Consider the following 20,000-nt stretch of genomic DNA (forward strand, 5'->3'; position numbering starts at 1 on the left):
ACACACAAACACAGACACACACACACACACACACACACCCCGTGGAGGCTGCTAAGGGGAGGACGGCTCATAATAATGGCTGGAACGGAGCGAATGGAATGGCATCAAACACATAGAAACTATTCCACCCCAGCCTTTACCACAAGCCCTTCTTCCCCCCAAAATAGGTGCCACCAGCTTCCTGTGACGCACCCACAGTTTATGTGATGGTGACTTCCTCTACATTAGACTGATCCCAGGTCAGTCTTGGTTATATATCACACACAGTTTATGTGATGGTGACTTCCTCTACATTAGACTGATCTCAGGTCAGTCTTGGTTATATATCCGGTCTGGAGCGTGAAGTCACCAGGCCCCTAGTGTCCGTTCTGGAGCGTGAAGTCACCAGGCCCCCAGTGTCCGGTCTGGAGCGTGAAGTCACCAGGCCCCCAGTGTCCGGTCTGGAGCGTGAAGTCACCAGGCCCCCAGTGTCCGGTCTGGAGCGTGAAGTCACCAGGCCCCCAGTGTCCGGTCTGGAGCGTGAAGTCACCAGGCCCCCAGTGTCCGGTCTGGAGCGTGAAGTCACCAGGCCCCCAGTGTCCGGTCTGGAGCGTGAAGTCACCAGGTCCCCAGTGTCCGTTCTGGAGCGTGAAGTCACCAGGCCCCCAGTGTCCGGTCTGGAGCGTGAAGTCACCAGGTCCCCAGTGTCCGTTCTGGAGCGTGAAGTCACCAGGCCCCCAGTGTCCGGTCTGGAGCGTGAAGTCACCAGGCCCCCAGTGTCCGGTCTGGAGCGTGAAGTCACCAGGCCCCCCAGTGTCCGGTCTGGAGCGTGAAGTCACCAGGCCCCCCAGTGTCCGGTCTGGAGTGTGAAGTCACCAGGCCCCCCAGTGTCCGGTCTGGAGTGTGAAGTTACCAGGCCCCCCAGTGTCCGGTCTGGAGCGTGAAGTCACCAGGCCCCCCAGTGTCCGGTCTGGAGCGTGAAGTCACTAGGCCCCCAGTGTCCGGTCTGGAGCGTGAAGTCACCAGTCTCCCAGTGTCCGGTGAAGTAGTGATGCCAATAAACCCTGGTCTGACCTAGAAAGCCTATGGAAATTACAATCAGCAGAACGGCCAAACCCGCATAAAATGTGACGGACGTTTTGGCCCCTAAAATGTGTTTATTATGATCAAGTTCAATCCCTACGTTTAATTATTTTACAGTTGGCATCACATAGAGATATTCAATTAAATCGATGCAGTCCTGGATGGAGTCCATATGTGACTCAGCAGAATGTTATAGTGTCTCACTCCTGATCCCAGGTCAGCCCTAAATACGTTCCCTATGTGACTCAGCAGAATGTTATAGTGTCTCACTCCTGATCCCAGGTCAGCCCTAAATACGTTCCCTATGTGACTCAGCAGAATGTTATAGTGTCTCACTCCTGATCCCAGGTCAGCCCTAAATACGTTCCCTATGTGACTCAGCAGAATGTTATAGTGTCTCACTCCTGATCCCAGGTCAGCCCTAAATACGTTCCCTATGTGACTCAGCAGAATGTTATAGTGTCTCACTCCTGATCCCAGGTCAGCCCTAAATACGTTCCCTATGTGACTCAGCAGAATGTTATAGTGTCTCACTCCTGATCCCAGGTCAGCCCTAAATACGTTCCCTATGTGACCTAGCAGAATGTTATAGTGTCTCACTCCTGATCCCAGGTCAGCCCTAAATACGTTCCCTATGTGACCTAGCAGAATGTTATAGTGTCTCACTCCTGATCCCAGGTCAGCCCTAAATACGTTCCCTATGTGACCTAGCAGAATGTTATAGTGTCTCACTCCTGATCCCAGGTCAGCCCTAAATACGTTCCCTATGTGACCTAGCAGAATGTTATAGTGTCTCACTCCTGATCCCAGGTCAGCCCTAAATACGTTCCCTATGTGACTCAGCAGAATGTTATAGTGTCTCACTCCTGATCCCAGGTCAGCCCTAAATACGTTCCCTATGTGACTCAGCAGAATGTTATAGTGTCTCACTCCTGATCCCAGGTCAGCCCTAAATACGTTCCCTATGTGACTCAGCAGAATGTTATAGTGTCTCACTCCTGATCCCAGGTCAGCCCTAAATACGTTCCCTATGTGACTCAGCAGAATGTTATAGTGTCTCACTCCTGATCCCAGGTCAGCCCTAAATACGTTCCCTATGTGACCTAGCAGAATGTTATAGTGTCTCACTCCTGATCCCAGGTCAGCCCTAAATACGTTCCCTATGTGACCTAGCAGAATGTTATAGTGTCTCACTCCTGATCCCAGGTCAGCCCTAAATACGTTCCCTATGTGACCTAGCAGAATGTTATAGTGTCTCACTCCTGATCCCAGGTCAGCCCTAAATACGTTCCCTATGTGACCTAGCAGAATGTTATAGTGTCTCACTCCTGATCCCAGGTCAGCCCTAAATACGTTCCCAATGTGACTCAGCAGAATGTTATAGTGTCTCACTCCTGATCCCAGGTCAGCCCTAAATACGTTCCCTATGTGACTCAGCAGAATGTGTTGGATGACACAGTGTCAGTGTCAATAACAGTCTCTAACCTGACCACTAGATTATAGCCTGACCCCAGGTCAGCCAGGGATAGGCTCCATATGTGACTCAGCAGAATGTGTTGGATGACACAGTGTCTCTATAACAGTCTATAACCTGACCACTAGATTATAGCCTGACCCCAGGTCAGCCAGGGATAGGCTCCATATGTGACTCAGCAGAATGTGTTGGATGACAACCCACAACCCATGGCTTCATGTCTTCTGAAGTAACAGCTCAATGCACAGCTGAGCCGCCATGAGGAATATCGATCTCCAGCCATAACGTTGTGTAACTTAGATATATCACTTACATGATGGATTTCACCCGACTGTGACGGATGGCGGTTTGACGGAGCCTCGGGCCAGGTTCTCTGTTCCCTTTTTCTGTTCTGTTCTCTGCTCTGTTCTCTGTTCTGTTCTCTGTTCTGTTCCCTGTTCTCTGTTCTGTTCTCTGTTGTTCTCTGTTCTGTTCTGTTCTCTGCTCTGTTCTGTTCTCTGTTCTCTGCTCTGTTCTCTGCTCTGTTCGTTTCTCTGTGCTGTTCTCTGTTCTGTTCTCTTTTTCTGTTCTCTGCTCTGTTCTGTTCTCTGCTCTGTTCCGCTCTGCTCTGTTCTGTTCCCTGCTCTGTTCTGTTCTCTGTTCTGTTCTGTCCTCTGCTCTGTTCTGTTCCCTGTTCTGTTCCCTGCTCGGTTCTGTTCTCTGTTCTGTTCTGTCCTCTGCTCTGTTCTGTTCCCTGTTCTGTTCTCTGTTCTGTTCTGTTCTCTGTTCTGTTCTCTTCTCTGCTCTGTTCTGTTCTCTGTTCTGTTCTGTCCTCTGCTCTGTTCTGTTCCCTGTTCTGTTCTCTGTTCTGTTCTGTTCTCTGTTCTGTTCTATTCTCTGCTCTGTTCTGTTCTCTGTTCTGTTCTGTTCTCTGCTCTGTTCTGTTCTCTGCTCTGTTCCGCTCTGCTCTGTTCTGTTCCCTGCTCTGTTCTGTTCTCTGTTCTGTTCTGTCCTCTGCTCTGTTCTGTTCCCTGTTCTGTTCCCTGCTCGGTTCTGTTCTCTGTTCTGTTCTGTCCTCTGCTCTGTTCTGTTCCCTGTTCTGTTCTCTGTTCTGTTCTGTTCTCTGTTCTGTTCTCTTCTCTGCTCTGTTCTGTTCTCTGTTCTGTTCTGTCCTCTGCTCTGTTCTGTTCCCTGTTCTGTTCTCTGTTCTGTTCTGTTCTCTGTTCTGTTCTATTCTCTGCTCTGTTCTGTTCTCTGTTCTGTTCTGTTCTCTGCTCTGTTCTGTTCTCTGTTCTGTTCTCTGTTCTGTTCTCTGCTCTGTTCTCTGTTCTGTTCTCTGTTCCGCTCTGCTCTGTTGTGCTCCTGTACTGTTCTCTGTTCTGTTCTGTTCTCTGCTCTCTGTTCTGTTCTCTGCCCTGCTCTGTTCTCTATTATGTTCTGTTCTCTGTTCTGTTCTCTGCCCTGCTCTGTTCTCTATTCTGTTCTGTTCTCTGCTCTGTTCTGTTCTGTTCTCTGCCCTGCTCTGTTCTCTGTTCTATTCTATTCTATTCTCTGCTCTGTTCCATTGTGCTCCTGTTCTGTTCTGTTCTGTTCCTGTATGCTGTTGTCTAATTAATTTCATGCCTCAGTGGGATGTATTTACCCTGTCCTCATGAACACTGTTTATTCCACTAGAAACCCTTTATTTTAATTACACTGGGTGGTGTACGGAGACGTGAGGTGACGTGTGGAGAAAGACTGATAGCCATGAACATTGGTGGAAGGAGGGGGGAGAGAGGAGGAAGAGAAGGAGGGAGGGAGAGAGAGAGAGAGAGGAGGGAGGGAGGGAGGGAGGGAGGAGGGAGGGAGAGAGGAGAGAGGAGGAAGAGAAGGAGGGAGGGAGGGAGGGAGAGAGGGAGGGAGGGAGGGAGGGAGGGAGAAAGAGAAGGAGGGAGGGAGAAAGAGAAGGAGGGAGAGAGAGGAAGAAAAGGAGGGAGAGAGGAGGGAGGGAGGGAGGGAGGAGGAAGAGAAGGATGGAGAGAGAGAGGAGGGAGAGAGGAGGAAGAGAAGGAGGGAGAGAGAGACAGAGAGAGAGAAGTGTCATAGGATTTCATTGGCTGTTTATTATCATTCTGCCAATCAGATCAGCTCATTAATTTGGTGTCATAAGTGATGCATGATCTCACGCTCGTGTCTGTGCCCCCCTTGCCTGTGGTGTGTGTGTGTCTGCGCCCCTGTCGCCTGTGGTGTGTGTGTGTGTGTGTGTGTGTGTGTGTGTGTGTCATGGAGGAGGCCTCATCTAGATGGTTAATAATGACTGTGAGTTTTCTGTTGATAACAGAAGTATGTGGTATGTGTGTGTGTGTGTGTGTGTGTGTGTGAGTATTCTGTTGAAACAGAAGTCTCAACTCTGCATCGTTGGAAAGGGCTCGTAAGCAGTGGGGCAAATAACATTTGATTTGTATTGATATGATGACTCAGCTGTTAGTCTCATCTACTTAGCCATGACCCAGTGTGATTACAGACACTCAACTTCAACTGCTGTGTGATTAGTAGACTCAGATCAACCATATCACACTCCATCCCTCTGTCCAGACTGGTTCAATCCTGTCTGTAATGAGTCATATCTGTCCAGACTGGTACTATCCTGTCTGTAATGAGTCATATCGGTCCAGAATAGTACTATCCTGTCTGTAATTAATCACACCTGTCCAGACTGGTACTATCCTGTCTGTAATTAATCACACTTGTCCAGACTGGTACTATCCTGTCTGTAATGAATCACATCTGTCCAGACTGGTACTATCCTGTCTGTAATGAGTCATATATATGTCTAGACTGGTACTATCCTGTCTGTAATGAATCACATCTGTCCAGACTGGTACTATCCTGTCTGTAATTAATCATATCTGTCCAGACTGGTACTATCCTGTCTGTAATTAATCATATCTGTCCAGACTGGTACTATCCTGTCTGTAATTAATCATATCTGTCCAGACTGGTACTATCCTGTCTGTAATGAATCACATCTGTCCAGACTGGTACTATCCTGTCTGTAATGAGTCATATATATGTCTAGACTGGTACTATCCTGTCTGTAATGAGTAATGTCTGTCCAGACTGGTACTATCCTGTCTGTAATGAGTAATGTCTGTCCAGACTGGTACTATCCTGTCTGTAATTAATCATATCTGTCCAGACTGGTACTATCCTGTCTGTAATTAATCATATCTGTCCAGACTGGTACTATCCTGTCTGTAATTAATCATATCTGTCCAGACTGGTACTATCCGGTCTGTAATCAATCACACCTGTCCAGACTGGTACTATCCTGTCTGTAATTAATCATATGACTAGATCAGAAGTAGTGTCCTATAGATATCCTCATATCCCTAGAAGTAGTGTCCTATAGAAGTAGTGTCCTATATCCTCATATCCCTAGAAGTAGTGTCCAATAGAAGTAGTGTCCTATATCCTCATATCACTAGAAGTAGTGTCCTATATCCTCATATCACTAGGAGTAGTGTCCTACAGATATCCTGATATCACTAGAAGTGGTGTCCTACAGATATCCAGTATCTTTCAGGTGCAGGACACAGATAGTAAATCTTGGAAAGAAGGCTAGATAACCTCATGCTGTTGAATCTTCCAACTGTTTGTTGACTGGTACTCAGAATCTGTCTGTCTGTCCGTCCAGCTAGCCGGTCTGTCCTTCCTGTGTTGTTGGTGGAATGGGACCAAGCTTCCATTTCCTGGACCTTGAGATGAGAGGAGTTCTTCTCTAAATATGTCCAACGTTCGGATCGATGAGGATGAGAAGAGGCTGCTGTTAGGATGTCAGAAGATCAGTACAGAACTTCAAACCATTTCATTGTTTCTTTATGGAATCATTCTACCAGTAGTCTGTTACCGTCCTGTCTCTGTCTCTGAGAACTACATTCTACCAGTAGTCTGTTACTATCCTGTCTCTGAGAACTACATTCTACCAGTAGTCTGTTACTATCCTGTCTCTGAGAACTACATTCTACCAGTAGTCTGTTACTATCCTGTCTCTGAGAACTACATTCTACCAGTAGTCTGTTACTATCCTGTCTCTGAGAACTACATTCTAACAGTAGTCTGTTACTATCCTGTCTCTGAGAACTACATTCTAACAGTAGTCTGTTACTATCTTGTCTCTGAGAACTACATTCTACCAGTAGTCTGTTACTATCCTGTCTCTGAGAACTACATTCTAACAGTAGTCTGTTACTATCCTGTCTCTGTCTCTGAGAACTACATTCTACCAGTAGTCTGTTACTATCCTGTCTCTGAGAACTACATTCTACCAGTAGTCTGTTACTATCCTGTCTCTGAGAACTACATTCTACCAGTAGTCTGTTACTATCCTGTCTCTGAGAACTACATTCTACCAGTAGTCTGTTACTATCCTGTCTCTGAGAACTACATTCTACCAGTAGTCTGTTACTATCCTGTCTCTGAGAACTACATTCTACCAGTAGTCTGTTACTATCTTGTCTCTGAGAACTACATTCTAACAGTAGTCTGTTACTATCCTGTCTCTGTCTCTGAGAACTACATTCTACCAGTAGCCTGTTACTATCCTGTCTCTGAGAACTACATTCTACCAGTAGTCTGTTACTATCCTGTCTCTGAGAACTACATTCTACCAGTATTCTGTTACTATCCTGTCTCTGAGAACTACATTCTAACAGTAGTCTGTTACTATCCTGTCTCTGAGAACTACATTCTAACAGTAGCCTGTTACTGCATGTCTCTGAGAACTACATTCTACCAGTAGTCTGTTACTATCCTGTCTCTGAGAACTACATTCTACCAGTAGTCTGTTACTATCCTGTCTCTGAGAACTACATTCTAACAGTAGTCTGTTACTATCCTGTCTCTGAGAACTACATTCTAACAGTAGTCTGTTACTATCCTGTCTCTGAGAACTACATTCTAACAGTAGCCTGTTACTGCATGTCTCTGAGAACTACATTCTAACAGTAGTCTGTTACTATCCTGTCTCTGAGAACTACATTCTACCAGTAGTCTGTTACTATCCTGTCTCTGAGAACTACATTCTAACAGTAGTCTGTTACTATCCTGTCTCTGAGAACTACATTCTAACAGTAGTCTGTTACTATCCTGTCTCTGAGAACTACATTCTAACAGTAGCCTGTTACTGCATGTCTCTGAGAACTACATTCTAACAGTAGTCTGTTACTATCCTGTCTCTGAGAACTACATTCTACCAGTAGTCTGTTACTATCCTGTCTCTGAGAACTACATTCTAACAGTAGCCTGTTACTGCATGTCTCTGAGAACTACATTCTAACAGTAGTCTGTTACTATCCTGTCTCTGTCTCTGAGAACTACATTCTAACAGTAGTCTGTTACTATCCTGTCTCTGAGAACTACATTCTAACAGTAGTCTGTTACTATCCTGTCTCTGAGAACTACATTCTAACAGTAGTCTGTTACTATCCTGTCTCTGTCTCTGAGAACTACATTCTAACAGTAGTCTGTTACTATCCTGTCTCTGAGAACTACATTCTAACAGTAGTCTGTTACTATCCTGTCTCTGAGAACTACATTCTAACAGTAGTCTGTTACTATCATGTCTCTGAGAACTACATTCTAACAGTAGTCTGTTACTATCCTGTCTCTGAGAACTACATTCTACCAGTAGTCTGTTACTATCCTGTCTCTGAGAACTACATTCTAACAGTAGCCTGTTACTGCATGTCTCTGAGAACTACATTCTAACAGTAGTCTGTTACTATCCTGTCTCTGAGAACTACATTCTACCAGTAGTCTGTTACTATCCTGTCTCTGAGAACTACATTCTACCAGTAGTCTGTTACTATCCTGTCTCTGAGAACTACATTCTAACAGTAGTCTGTTACTATCCTGTCTCTGAGAACTACATTCTAACAGTAGTCTGTTACTATCCTGTCTCTGAGAACTACATTCTACCAGTAGTCTGTTACTATCCTGTCTCTGAGAACTACATTCTAACAGTAGTCTGTTACTATCCTGTCTCTGAGAACTACATTCTAACAGTAGCCTGTTACTGCATGTCTCTGAGAACTACATTCTAGAACAAATGTAAGCATTCTGGAAGGTACTAGACTACACAGTGCTGTTCTGTACTGTATGTTAGCCCCTGTCTCCTGCCAGAGAGGGCTGTGAGAGATACCCTGGTGAAGCCTGCTGGATAAAGGATTATTCTTATCAGAAAATGATATTTCTCTTTCAGCAGCCCCCAGATCACACAGTGGTCCATAGATGGAAGGAAAACCCTGTATCTATCTAGCGCTGAGCAACCCCATGGATCAACAGTGGTCCATAGATAATATAGATCCTCTCTCTCTACCTCCACCCCTGTCTCTCTCTGGTCTGTTCCATCTCTCCATCCAGTCAGCCCTCTCTCTCTATCTCCATCCCTGTCCCCTGTCTCTCTCTGGTCTGTTCCATCTCTCCATCCAGTCAACCCTCTCTCTCTCTACCTCCATCCCTGTCTCTCTCTGGTACTACAGGAACACTCCTTTCTAGAGATAGATCAACACATATAACTACAGGAACACTCCAGTCTAGAGAAAGTAATGATACAATATTGAAACAGTTGAATAATAGTAAGAGACAGTAGAGACAGTAGAGATAGTAGAGACAGTAGAGATAGTAGAGACAGTAGAGACAGTAGAGATAGTAGAGACAGTAGAGACAGTAGAGATAGTAGAGATAGTAGAGACAGTAGAGACAGTAGCGGTAGTAGAGATAGTAGAGACAGTAGAGACAGTAGAGACAGTAGAGATAGTAGAGACAGTAGAGACAGTAGAGGTAGTAGAGACAGTAGAGGTAGTAGAGACAGTAGAGATTGTAGAGACAGTAGAGACAGTAGAGACAGTAGAGATATGAGAGACAATAAAGACAGTAGAGATAGTAGAGACAGTAGAGATAGTAGAGACAGTAGAGACAGTAGAAATATGAGAGAGTAGAGATAGTAGAGACATGAGAGACAGTAGAGATAGTAGAGACAGTAGAGACAGTAGATACAGTAGAGACATTAGAGACAGTAGAGATAGTAGAGATAGTAGAGACAGTAGAGACAGTAGAGATAGTAGAGACAGTAGAGATAGTAGAGACAGTAGAAATATAAGAGAGTAGAGATAGTAGAGACATGAGAGACAGTAGAGATAGTAGAGACAGTAGAGACATGAGAGAGTAGAGACAGTAGAGACATTAGAGACAGTAGAGACAGTAGAGACATTAGAGACAGTAGAGGTAGTAGAGACAGTAGAGACAGTAGAGACAGTAGAGATAGTAGAGATAGTAGAGACATGAGAGACAGTAGAGATAGTAGAGACAGTTCCATTTGAGATGCAGCCTCAATGTGGTGTTAACAGAGAGCTGCGATATTAATACCTCATTAGAGACCCCTTTACATGGGTCTCCCGAGTGGCGCAGTGGTCTAAGGCACTGCAACGCAGTGCTAGCTGTGCCACTAGAGAACCTGGTTTGAGTCCAGGCTCTGTAGTAGCCGTGACCAGGAGACCCATGGGGCGGCGCACAATTGGCCTCAGCGTCCGACACATTGGTGCGGCTGGCTTCCCGGGTTAAGTGTTGTGTCAAGAAGCAGTGCGGCTTGGTTGGGTTGTGCTTCAGAGGACGCTTGGCTCTCGACCTTCACCTCTCCCGAGTCCGTACGGGAGTTGCAGCGATGAGACAAGACTGTAACTACCAATTAGATACCACGAAACTGGGGAGAAAAAGGGAGAAAAAAAAAAACTATGTACAACAACAACAAAATTATTTAATTTTCACCTAGCCTGGAGCCGGTGAAAATGTGTTATTGTGCCCTTGAGCAAGACACTGAACCTCAACTGCTCCTGTAAGTCGCTCTGGATAGGAGCGTCTCCTAAATGACTAAAATGTATTTTTTTATATTTATTTTTAAAACGTCACGCTGTGCAGTGAGCTTACGGTACTGTACGATCTAAAGAGATGTTACACATTCAACACACAACAGGGCAACAAGAAAGAGAAGCCACTTCCTCAAACCTTTGGTGAAGAGTATTAACGGCATGGGCAGGCTGGGCTGCAGTTGGACCTGATAATGACACTGCTTGTTGTATTCCAAGCAATAGACAAAATCCTCCAAGGCTATACTCTCTCTCAGAGAGAGGGGGCGAGAGAGAGAGGGGGCGAGAGAGAGAGAGGGGGCGAGAGAGAGAGGGGGCGAAAGTGCGAGGGAGAGAGCGAGAGAAAGAGAACAAACTGTACTGTAACTGATTAACAGGAAATTGCTAAAAAGTTGTCCTAATCCTTACAGACCTCCTTGTGTTGTCGTTGACTTTCATGCTGGGAAAAGACAAAACTGCCTTTAAAAAACGATTTCCCTATCCTTCTCTCTCTCTCTCTCTCTCTCTCTCTCTCTCTCTCTCTCTCTCTCTCACTCTCTCTCTCACTCTATCCCCCTCTCTCTCTCTCTCTCTCTCTCTCTCTCTCTCTCTCTCTCTCTCCCACTCTCTCTCTCTCTCTCTCTCTCGCTCTCTCACAGCAGGCGGGGGGCTATCGGCAACACCGTGTGCAAGCTAGCAAAATAGCATGCTATCTAGCACACAAGTTCCTAACTAGCAAGCTAGCTAACACATGGCGTTAGCCATTAGTGGTAGTTAGTTAGCAAACACATGGTGTCTCCCCAGCCTCCAGTCTGCTGTTCTAGCAGGAGGCGGGGGGCGACCGGTTCTACACTGCCCTGCCCTGCACTGCCCTGTCCTGCCCTGCCCTGCCCTGCCCTGCACTGCCCTGCACTGCCCTGCCCTGTTCTACACTGCCCTGCTCTACACTGCCCTGTCCTGTCCTGCCCTGCTCTACACTGCCCTGCCCTGCTCTACACTGCACTGCCCTGCTCTACACTGCCCTGCCATGCTCTACACTGCCCTGTCCTGTCCTGCCCTGCCCTGCACTGCCCTGCACTGCACTGCCCTGTCCTGCCCTGCCCTGCACTGCCCTGCACTGCCCTGCCCTGTTCTACACTGCCCTGTCCTGCCCTGCTCTACACTGCCCTGCCCTGCTCTACACTGCACTGCCCTGCCCTACACTGCCCTGCTCTACACTGCCCTGCCCTGCCCTACACTGCCCTGTTCTACACTGCCCTGCCCTGCTCTACACTGCCCTGTTCTACACTGCCCTGCCCTGTTTTACACTGCCCTGCCCTGTTCTACACTGCCCTGCCCTGCTCTACACTGCCCTGCCCTGCTCTACACTGGGCAGTGTAGAACAGGGCAGGGCAGTGTAGAACAGGGCAGTGTAGAACAGGGCAGTGCAGAACAGGGCAGTGTAGTGTAGAACAGGGCAGGGCAGTGTAGAACAGTGTAGTGTAGAACAGGGCAGGGCAGTGTAGATCCGTGTAGTGTAGAACAGGGCAGGGCAGTGTAGAACAGGGCAGGGCAGTGTAGATCAGTGTAGTGTAGAACAGGGCAGTGTAGAACAGGGCAGTGCAGAACAGGGCAGTGCAGAACAGGGCAGTGCAGAACAGGGCAGTGTAGTGTAGAACAGGGCAGGGCAGTGTAGAACAGGGCAGTGTAGTGTAGAACAGGGCAGGGCAGTGCAGAACAGGGCAGTGTAGTGTAGAGCAGGGCAGGGCAGTGCAGAACAGGGCAGTGTAGTGTAGAACAGGGCAGTGTAGTGTAGAACAGGGCAGTGTAGTGTAGAACAGGGCAGGGCAGTGCAGAACAGGGCAGTGCAGAACAGGGCAGTGTAGTGTAGAACAGGGCAGTGTAGTGTAGAACAGGGCAGGGCAGTGTAGAACAGGGCAGTGTAGAACAGGGCAGGGCAGTGTAGAACAGGGCAGTGTAGAACAGGGCAGGGCAGTGTAGAACAGGGCAGTGTAGAACAGGGCAGTGTAGAACAGGGCAGTGTAGAACAGGGCAGTGCAGAACAGGGCAGTGTAGAACAGGGCAGTGTAGAACAGGGCAGGGCGGTGTGGAACAGGGCAGGGCGGTGTGGAACAGGGCAGGGCAGTATAGAGCAGGGCAGGGCAGTGTAGAACAGGGCAGGGCGGTGTGGAACAGGGCAGGGCAGTATAGAGCAGGGCAGGGCAGTGTAGAACAGAGCAGGGCAGTGTAGAATAGGGCAGGGCAGTGTAGAGCAGGGCAGGGCAGTGTAGAACAGAGCAGGGCAGTGTAGAGCAGGGCAGGGCAGTGTAGAGCAGGGCAGGGCAGTGTAGAACAGGGCAGGGCAGTATAGAGCAGGGCAGGGCAGTGTAGAACAGGGCAGGGCAGTGTTGAACATAGCAGGGCAGTGTAGAACAGGGCAGTGCAGTGTAGAACAGGGCAGTGTAGAGCAGGGCAGGGCAGTGTAGAACAGGGCAGTGTAGAGCAGGGCAGGGCAGTGTAGAACAGGGCAGTGCAGAATGTACCCATGTACCCATGTTGTCTGATATTAATGTACCCGTGTTGTCTGATATTAATGTACCCATGTACCCATGTTGTCTGATATTAATGTACCCATGTTGTCTGATATTAATGTAGCCATGTTGTCTGATATTAATGTACCCATGTTGTCTGATATTAATATACCCATGTTGTCTGATATTAATGTACCCATGTTGTCTGATATTAATGTACCCATGTACCCATGTTGTCTGATATTAATGTACCCATGTTGTCTGATATTAATATACCCATGTTGTCTGATATTAATGTACCCATGTACCCATGTTGTCTGATATTAATGTACCCACATTGTCTGATATTAATGTACCCATGTTGTCTGATATTAATGTACCCATGTTGTCTGATATTAATGTACCCATGTTGTCTGATATTAATGTACCCATGTTGTCTGATATTAATGTACCCATGTTGTCTGATATTAATGTACCCATGTTGTCTGATATTAATGTACCCACATTGTCTGATATTAATGTACCCATGTTGTCTGATATTAATGTACCCATGTTGTCTGATATTAATGTACCCATGTTGTCTGATATTAATGTACCCATGCTGTCTGATATTAATGTACCCATGCTGTCTGATATGAATGTAAATGTAATCAGCAAGTTTCAATGCAAGCTGCCCTCTCTGTTACCTGGTTCCTGACTCAAGCATACAGACACAAACACACCCGCAAGGCACACACACACACACACACACACACACACACACACACACACACACACACACATCAGATAGTCAGCACTTCTACCAGGATGTAAGCAACATCCTGAGTACAGCCCGATCCGCTCTGTGGCGGAATATCTGCATCAATTACAGCTTTTGGGACGTTGTTGTCACGTCTGCTACTAGTATGATAAGACAAGACAAGAGAGGGGGGGAGGGGGGCAGAGCGAGAGAGAGAGAGAGAGCTTTACTAGACTGACTCAGAGAGAGACTGTAGCCTCAGTGAGAGAGAGAGAGAGCTTTACTAGACTGACTCAGAGAGAGACTGTAGCCTCAGTGAGAGAGAGAGAGAGCTTTACTAGACTGACTCAGAGAGAGACTGTAGCCTCAGTGAGAGAGAGAGAGAGAGAGAGAGACTTTACTAGACTGACTCAGAGAGAGACTGTAGCCTCAGTGAGAGAGAGAGAAGGGGAGGAGGAGGAGGAGAGAGAGAGAGAGAGACAGAGAGAGAGAGCTTTACTAGACTGACTCAGAGAGAGACTGTAGCCTCAGTGAGAGAGAGAGAGAGAGAAGGGGAGGAGGAGGAGAGTGAGAGAGACAGAGAGAGCGACTTTACTAGACTGACTCAGAGAGAGACTGTAGCCTCAGTGAGAGAGAGAGAGAGAGAAGGGGAGGAGGAGGAGAGAGAGAGAGACAGAGAGAGAGAGACTTTACTAGACTGACTCAGAGAGAGACTGTAGCCTCAGTGAGAGAGAACTTTAAAGTTATGGATTCAGCAGGAACAACAGTTGGTCTACAATGGAAGTGTATGTATAATGTATTATGTATAATGTATTATGTGTTTCATTGTTGTTGTGATTGAGAGGTTTTCTCCATATAATCACTTCCACTGCTTTGGATCAGGATGAATTGGACGGAACTGTCAAGTGATTTTAAAGGGGGAAACGTCGCTAGTCAGTTTCGGTGGAAGAGTCTGTGATTGGATGAAACGTGACGTAGCTCTTTGTTCTCACTTATTCAATTCTTCCTCTTCCAGGTCACAAGCAGCTGTACAATCTAAACACAATGATGGGTTATTGGTGCTGGGTTATTGGTGCTGGGTTATGGGTTATTTGTACGACCCAATTGTTGGGTTGCAGGGTGTTGGGCCACTCAGTTGGGCTGCTTTCTTTTAAGAACTGCTGGGTTATGGGTTATTGGTGCTGGGTCATTGGTGCTGGGTTATTGGTTATTGGTGCTGGGTTATTGGTGCTGGGTTATGGGTTATTGGTGCTGGGTTATGGGTTATTGGTTATTGGTGCTGGGTTATGGGTTATTGGTTATTGGTGCTGGGTTATTGGTTATTGGTGCTGGGTTATGGGTTATTGGTTATTGGTGCTGGGTTATGGGTTATTGGTGCTGGGTTATGGGTTATTGGTTATTGGTGCTGGGTTATGGGTTATGGGTTATTGGTGCTGGGTTATGGGTTATTGGTTATTGGTGCTGGGTTATTGGTGCTGGGTTATTGGTGCTGGGTTATGGGTTATTGGTGCTGGGTTATTGGTGCTGGGTTATTGGTGCTGGGTTATGGGTTATTGGTGCTGGGTTATTGGTGCTGGGTTATTGGTGCTGGGTTATTGGTGCTGGGTTATGGGTTATTGGTGCTGGGTTATTGGTGCTGGGTTATTGGTGCTGGGTTATGGGTTATTGGTGCTGGGTTATTGGTGCTGGGTTATTGGTGCTGGGTTATTGGTGCTGGGTTATGGGTTATTGGTGCTGGGTTATTGGTGCTGGGTTATTGGTGCTGGGTTATTGGTGCTGGGTTATGGGTTATTGGTGCTGGGTTATTGGTGCTGGGTTATTGGTGCTGGGTTATGGGTTATTGGTGCTGGGTTATTGGTGCTGGGTTATTGGTGCTGGGTTATGGGTTATTGGTGCTGGGTTATTGGTGCTGGGTTATTGGTGCTGGGTTATGGGTTATTGGTGCTGGGTTATTGGTGCTGGGTTATGGGTTATTGGTGCTGGGTTATTGGTGCTGGGTTATTGGTGCTGGGTTATGGGTTATTGGTGCTGGGTTATTGGTGCTGGGTTATGGGTTATTGGTGCTGGGTTATTGGTGCTGGGTTATTGGTGCTGGGTTATGGGTTATTGGTGCTGGGTTATTGGTGCTGGGTTATGGGTTATTGGTGCTGGGTTATTGGTGCTGGGTTATTGGTGCTGGGTTATTGGTGCTGGGTTATTGGTGCTGGGTTATGGGTTATTGGTTATTGGTGCTGGGTTATTGGTGCTGGGTTATGGGTTATGGGTTATTGGTGCTGGGTTATTGGTGCTGGGTTATTGGTTATTGGTGCTGGGTTATTGGTGCTGGGTTATTGGTTATTGGTGCTGGGTTATTGGTGCTGGGTTATTGGTGCTGGGTTATGGGTTATTGGTTATTGGTGCTGGGTTATGGGTGCTGGGTTATGGGTGCTGGGTTATGGGTACTGGGTTATGGGTGCTGGGTTATGGGTGCTGGGTTATGGGTGCTGGGTTATGGGTGCTGGGTTATGTGTTCTGGGTTATGTGCGCTGGGTTATGTGTGCTGGGTTATGGGTGCTGTGCTAGAGGCATAGATTTGTAGGGGGGGTGTGGCTTTCGGAATAGTTATTTACAGCCACCCGTGAGAGTAAACGCCATTCCTGTTAATCTGTTCTGTTGTATAGTTATCACATTAAGGTCAAACATTGACATTTTATGCAGATTTAATGACGCTTACAGAAGTATATGAGTTCCCTAAAAGCCGATGTAAATGTTTGGTAACGACAAGGTGGTGTACCTTATTATAATAAGTTAATCATAATGATATTATGATAATTAATCATTTTAATATAATAGAAGAGTGTGTAAAACAAAAACAAAAAAACATTTGAATTTGCAGAATATAATATTTAACATTGATGAACAGGAATTACATTTACTCTCACGGGTGGCCAATAATATCTAGCTGAAAGCCACGCCCCCAATAAGCCATTCGACCTGAAAACAACCTAAGGATTGCATTAAAAAAAAACATGAAAGTTAATATAACCAGCTGATTGGTCGACACAGCATGAAAGTTAATATACCCAGCTGATTGGTCGACCCAGCATGAAAGTTAATATACCCAGCTGATTGGTCGACCCAGCATGAAAGTTAATATACCCAGCTGATAGGTCGACCCAGCATGAAAGTTAATATACCCAGCTGATGGTTAATTGGGTAATCCCAACAACCTATCTTGTTTAGTTATTCACACAGCCTTACTGTCTGGGTCAAAATAACCCAGCCTGTGTTCTGTTCAGTATTGACCCAGTGTTGGGTTACTAAATAACCCAGCGTGTGTTCTGTCCAGTATTGACCCAGTGTTGGGTTACTAAATAACCCAGCGTGTGTTCTGTCCAGTATTGACCCAGTGTTGGGTTACTAAATAACCCAGCGATGGGTTACTAAATAACCCAGCGTGTGTTCTGTCCAGTATTGACCCAGTGTTGGGTTACTAAATAACCCAGCGTGTGTTCTGTCCAGTATTGACCCAGTGTTGGGTTACTAAATAACCCAGCGTGTGTTCTGTCCAGTATTGACCCAGTGTTGGGTTACTAAATAACCCAGCGTGTGTTCTGTCCAGTATTGACCCAGTGTTGGGTTACTAAATAACCCAGCGTGTGTTCTGTCCAGTATTGACCCTGTGCTGGGTTACTAAATAACCCAGCGTGTGTTCTGTCCAATATTGACCCAGTGTTGGGTTACTAAATAACCCAAATTGGGATGTTTTTAACCCAGCATTTTTTAGATTGTGGATGAATCAGCTAGAAACTTAAGCATAAAGTCATTTTTAATAGGAAACAGGAAGTTCTACTAGAAGTCCACTTCCTTCTTCTCTGTCACTCATGCCTCTTCTTCTTCCTGTTTCCAGGGCTCCAGTAGTGGTTGAGGAGGTGGTCTGTCTGCACGCAGCATCCCACCCCCAGTATGGATGATCCTCCTGGGCCACAACCATCATACTCCTCCTACCATCTCACTGGCTCTTCCTACCATCTCACTGGCTCCTCCTCCCATCTCACTGGCTCCTCCTCCCATCTTACTGGCTCCTCCTCCCATCTCACTGGCACCACCACCACCACCTCTCCTTCTCCTCCACCACCACCACCTCTCCTTCTCCTCCACCACCAAGTCTCTGAGGCTGAGCAAACCTAGCCGGGCCTCCACCACCCCCCCATCACCCCACCACCCAGACCCCACCACCCAGACCCAACCACCCCACCCCACCACCCAGACCCAACCACCCCACCACCCAGACCCACCACCACAGTGGGTCCTCAGACCTAGCCAGCCCACCATCACCCCACCCCACCACCCAGACCCCAACCACCCCACCTCCACAGTGGGTCCTCAGACCCAACCACCCCACCATCACCCCACCTCTCTGTCACCATGACACACATGGACTACGAATACACCCTGTTGGGTTCCTCGATGGAGGACTACAGGAAGAGACCTCTGAAACCACAGGTGGACGACAGCCCCATGAGCCTGTTCGCCGTGCTGGAGGTGAAACGTGACCCTCTCTATCTCCACCGACCCTGGCCCCGGTGCACCCTGGGATGTGGTACGAGCACCCTGACCTGCTTCAGGAAGGTTAAACTGTACAGCTTCCTGTTCGGCCTCGCCGTCATGTTCCTCATCGTGGCATCCTATATCCTCACTGGGGACAAGAAGGGCCTCCTCTTGACCCCGTCCCCGTATCACTTCTCTACGGTGCCGAACTCGGGGTCCGGGACTGGGCCCTACCCTTTTAATGTGTCTTCTGCCAAGGACTACGCTACCGTTAAACTGGTGGTGAAGAACATAGTGTCCAAGGTGGAGTTCAGTACTACCAGACAGCTGCCAGAACGCGAGGCGCTATTACACAGTGAGCCACATGTAGGTACTGCACTGGAGTGTGTGTGTGTGTCTGTGTGTGTGTGTGTGTGTGTGTGTGTCTGATCATGCATTATATTGATCTGTATCTTTAATTAAAAGTCTCAACAAAATAGAATTGTTGTAGATTGTTTGGAAAGTTTAATTATATTCACACCAGGTTCAATTATAAATAACTTTCATAACATTCCCATATTCTAGTTTTCCCAATTCGTTAGCCGAAATAACAACCCATCCTTGTGAATCCAAACAAATAACTTGGTACCAGAACGACATAAGATAGTTCCAATGGAAGTCAGGCAGGAACAGGAAGGGCTGAACTCTGATGTTACACAGGTACTTAATAAGTGGGAGGAGGGCTAGTTTGCTAGTTTGTTCTCGGGTAACGAAAATGTGGCGTATCTTGGGGAATAATCGTACGAAGACACATGTTCCCTGAAAACTAAACAGGAAAACAACATGTTAAAACACTTGGATGTCAGACACTTAACCTGCAGAATGGTATAATTATATAGTCAACTAATGATCAACCTGACAACCAGACAGATAACGACTTGGTGTAGAAGATGGAGTCTAATGATCAACCTGACAACCAGACAGATAATGACTTGGTGTAGAAGATGGAGTCTAATGATCAACCTGACAACCAGACAGATAATGATTTGGTGGAGAAGATGGAGTCTAATGATCAACCTGACAACCAGACAGATAATGACTTGGTGTAGAAGAAGGAGTCTAATGATCAACCTGACAACCAGACAGATAATGACTTGGTGTAGATGATGGAAACTAATGATCAACCTGACAACCAGACAGATAATGACTTGGTGTAGATGATGGAGACTAATGATCAACCAGACAGATCATTTATTTTATATAAACAGCTATTAATAGAGTTATTTTTCAGTTTTGATTTGGTGAAGAAATTTTCGAGTTCACTAAGCAATTCTAAATATCTGGGACCTTTACTTTTCTATACGCTAAACATCTGCCCCCCCCCGGGCCGACACAGCAAGTAGAGCTCTTGGGGGAGTTATAGGACAAACCAAACCACTCAAAGATATTGGTTATGCTACTTATTCCAAACTGAATCAGACATGCGTGTGTCCTGTTCTGGACTATTCAGCCGGAGTGTGGGGTGATAAGAGGAACATGTTCATAACAGAGCAGTACGTTACTGTTTAGGTGTCCACAGGTTTGCACCTCTACTTGTAATAACTGGGGACATGGGCGGGGAACCCTGTGAGGGGAGATGGAAGGCGTGTATGGTGAGACAGGTGTGTGCCTTTCCAAATCATGTCCAGTCAAATTGAATTTACCACAGGTGGACTCCAATCAACTTGTAGAAACATCTCAAGGATGATCAATGGAAACAGGATGCAGCAGAGTTCCATTTAGAGTCTCATAGCAAAGGGTCTGAATACTTATGTAAATAAATAAGCTTTTTCTGCTTTTTGTTT

At 46.6% G+C, this 20,000-nt stretch overlaps 1 protein-coding gene across 1 annotated transcript in view; it reads left to right on the plus strand.

Moving 5' to 3' along the window:
- The window catches only part of chst15b (carbohydrate sulfotransferase 15b), a 97,004-nt gene that overhangs the window by 44,743 nt on the left and 32,261 nt on the right, over window positions 1-20,000 (plus strand). The window contains 1 exon segment of the mRNA XM_090218023.1: window positions 17,537-18,543. Coding sequence (XP_090074149.1) covers window positions 18,055-18,543 — 489 coding nt within the window. The 5' untranslated portion in view covers window positions 17,537-18,054.

This window comes from Oncorhynchus mykiss, chromosome 23 (genome assembly GCF_057628025.1).
Source record: "Oncorhynchus mykiss isolate SJ-2025 chromosome 23, ASM5762802v1, whole genome shotgun sequence".
NCBI lineage: Eukaryota > Metazoa > Chordata > Actinopteri > Salmoniformes > Salmonidae > Oncorhynchus > Oncorhynchus mykiss.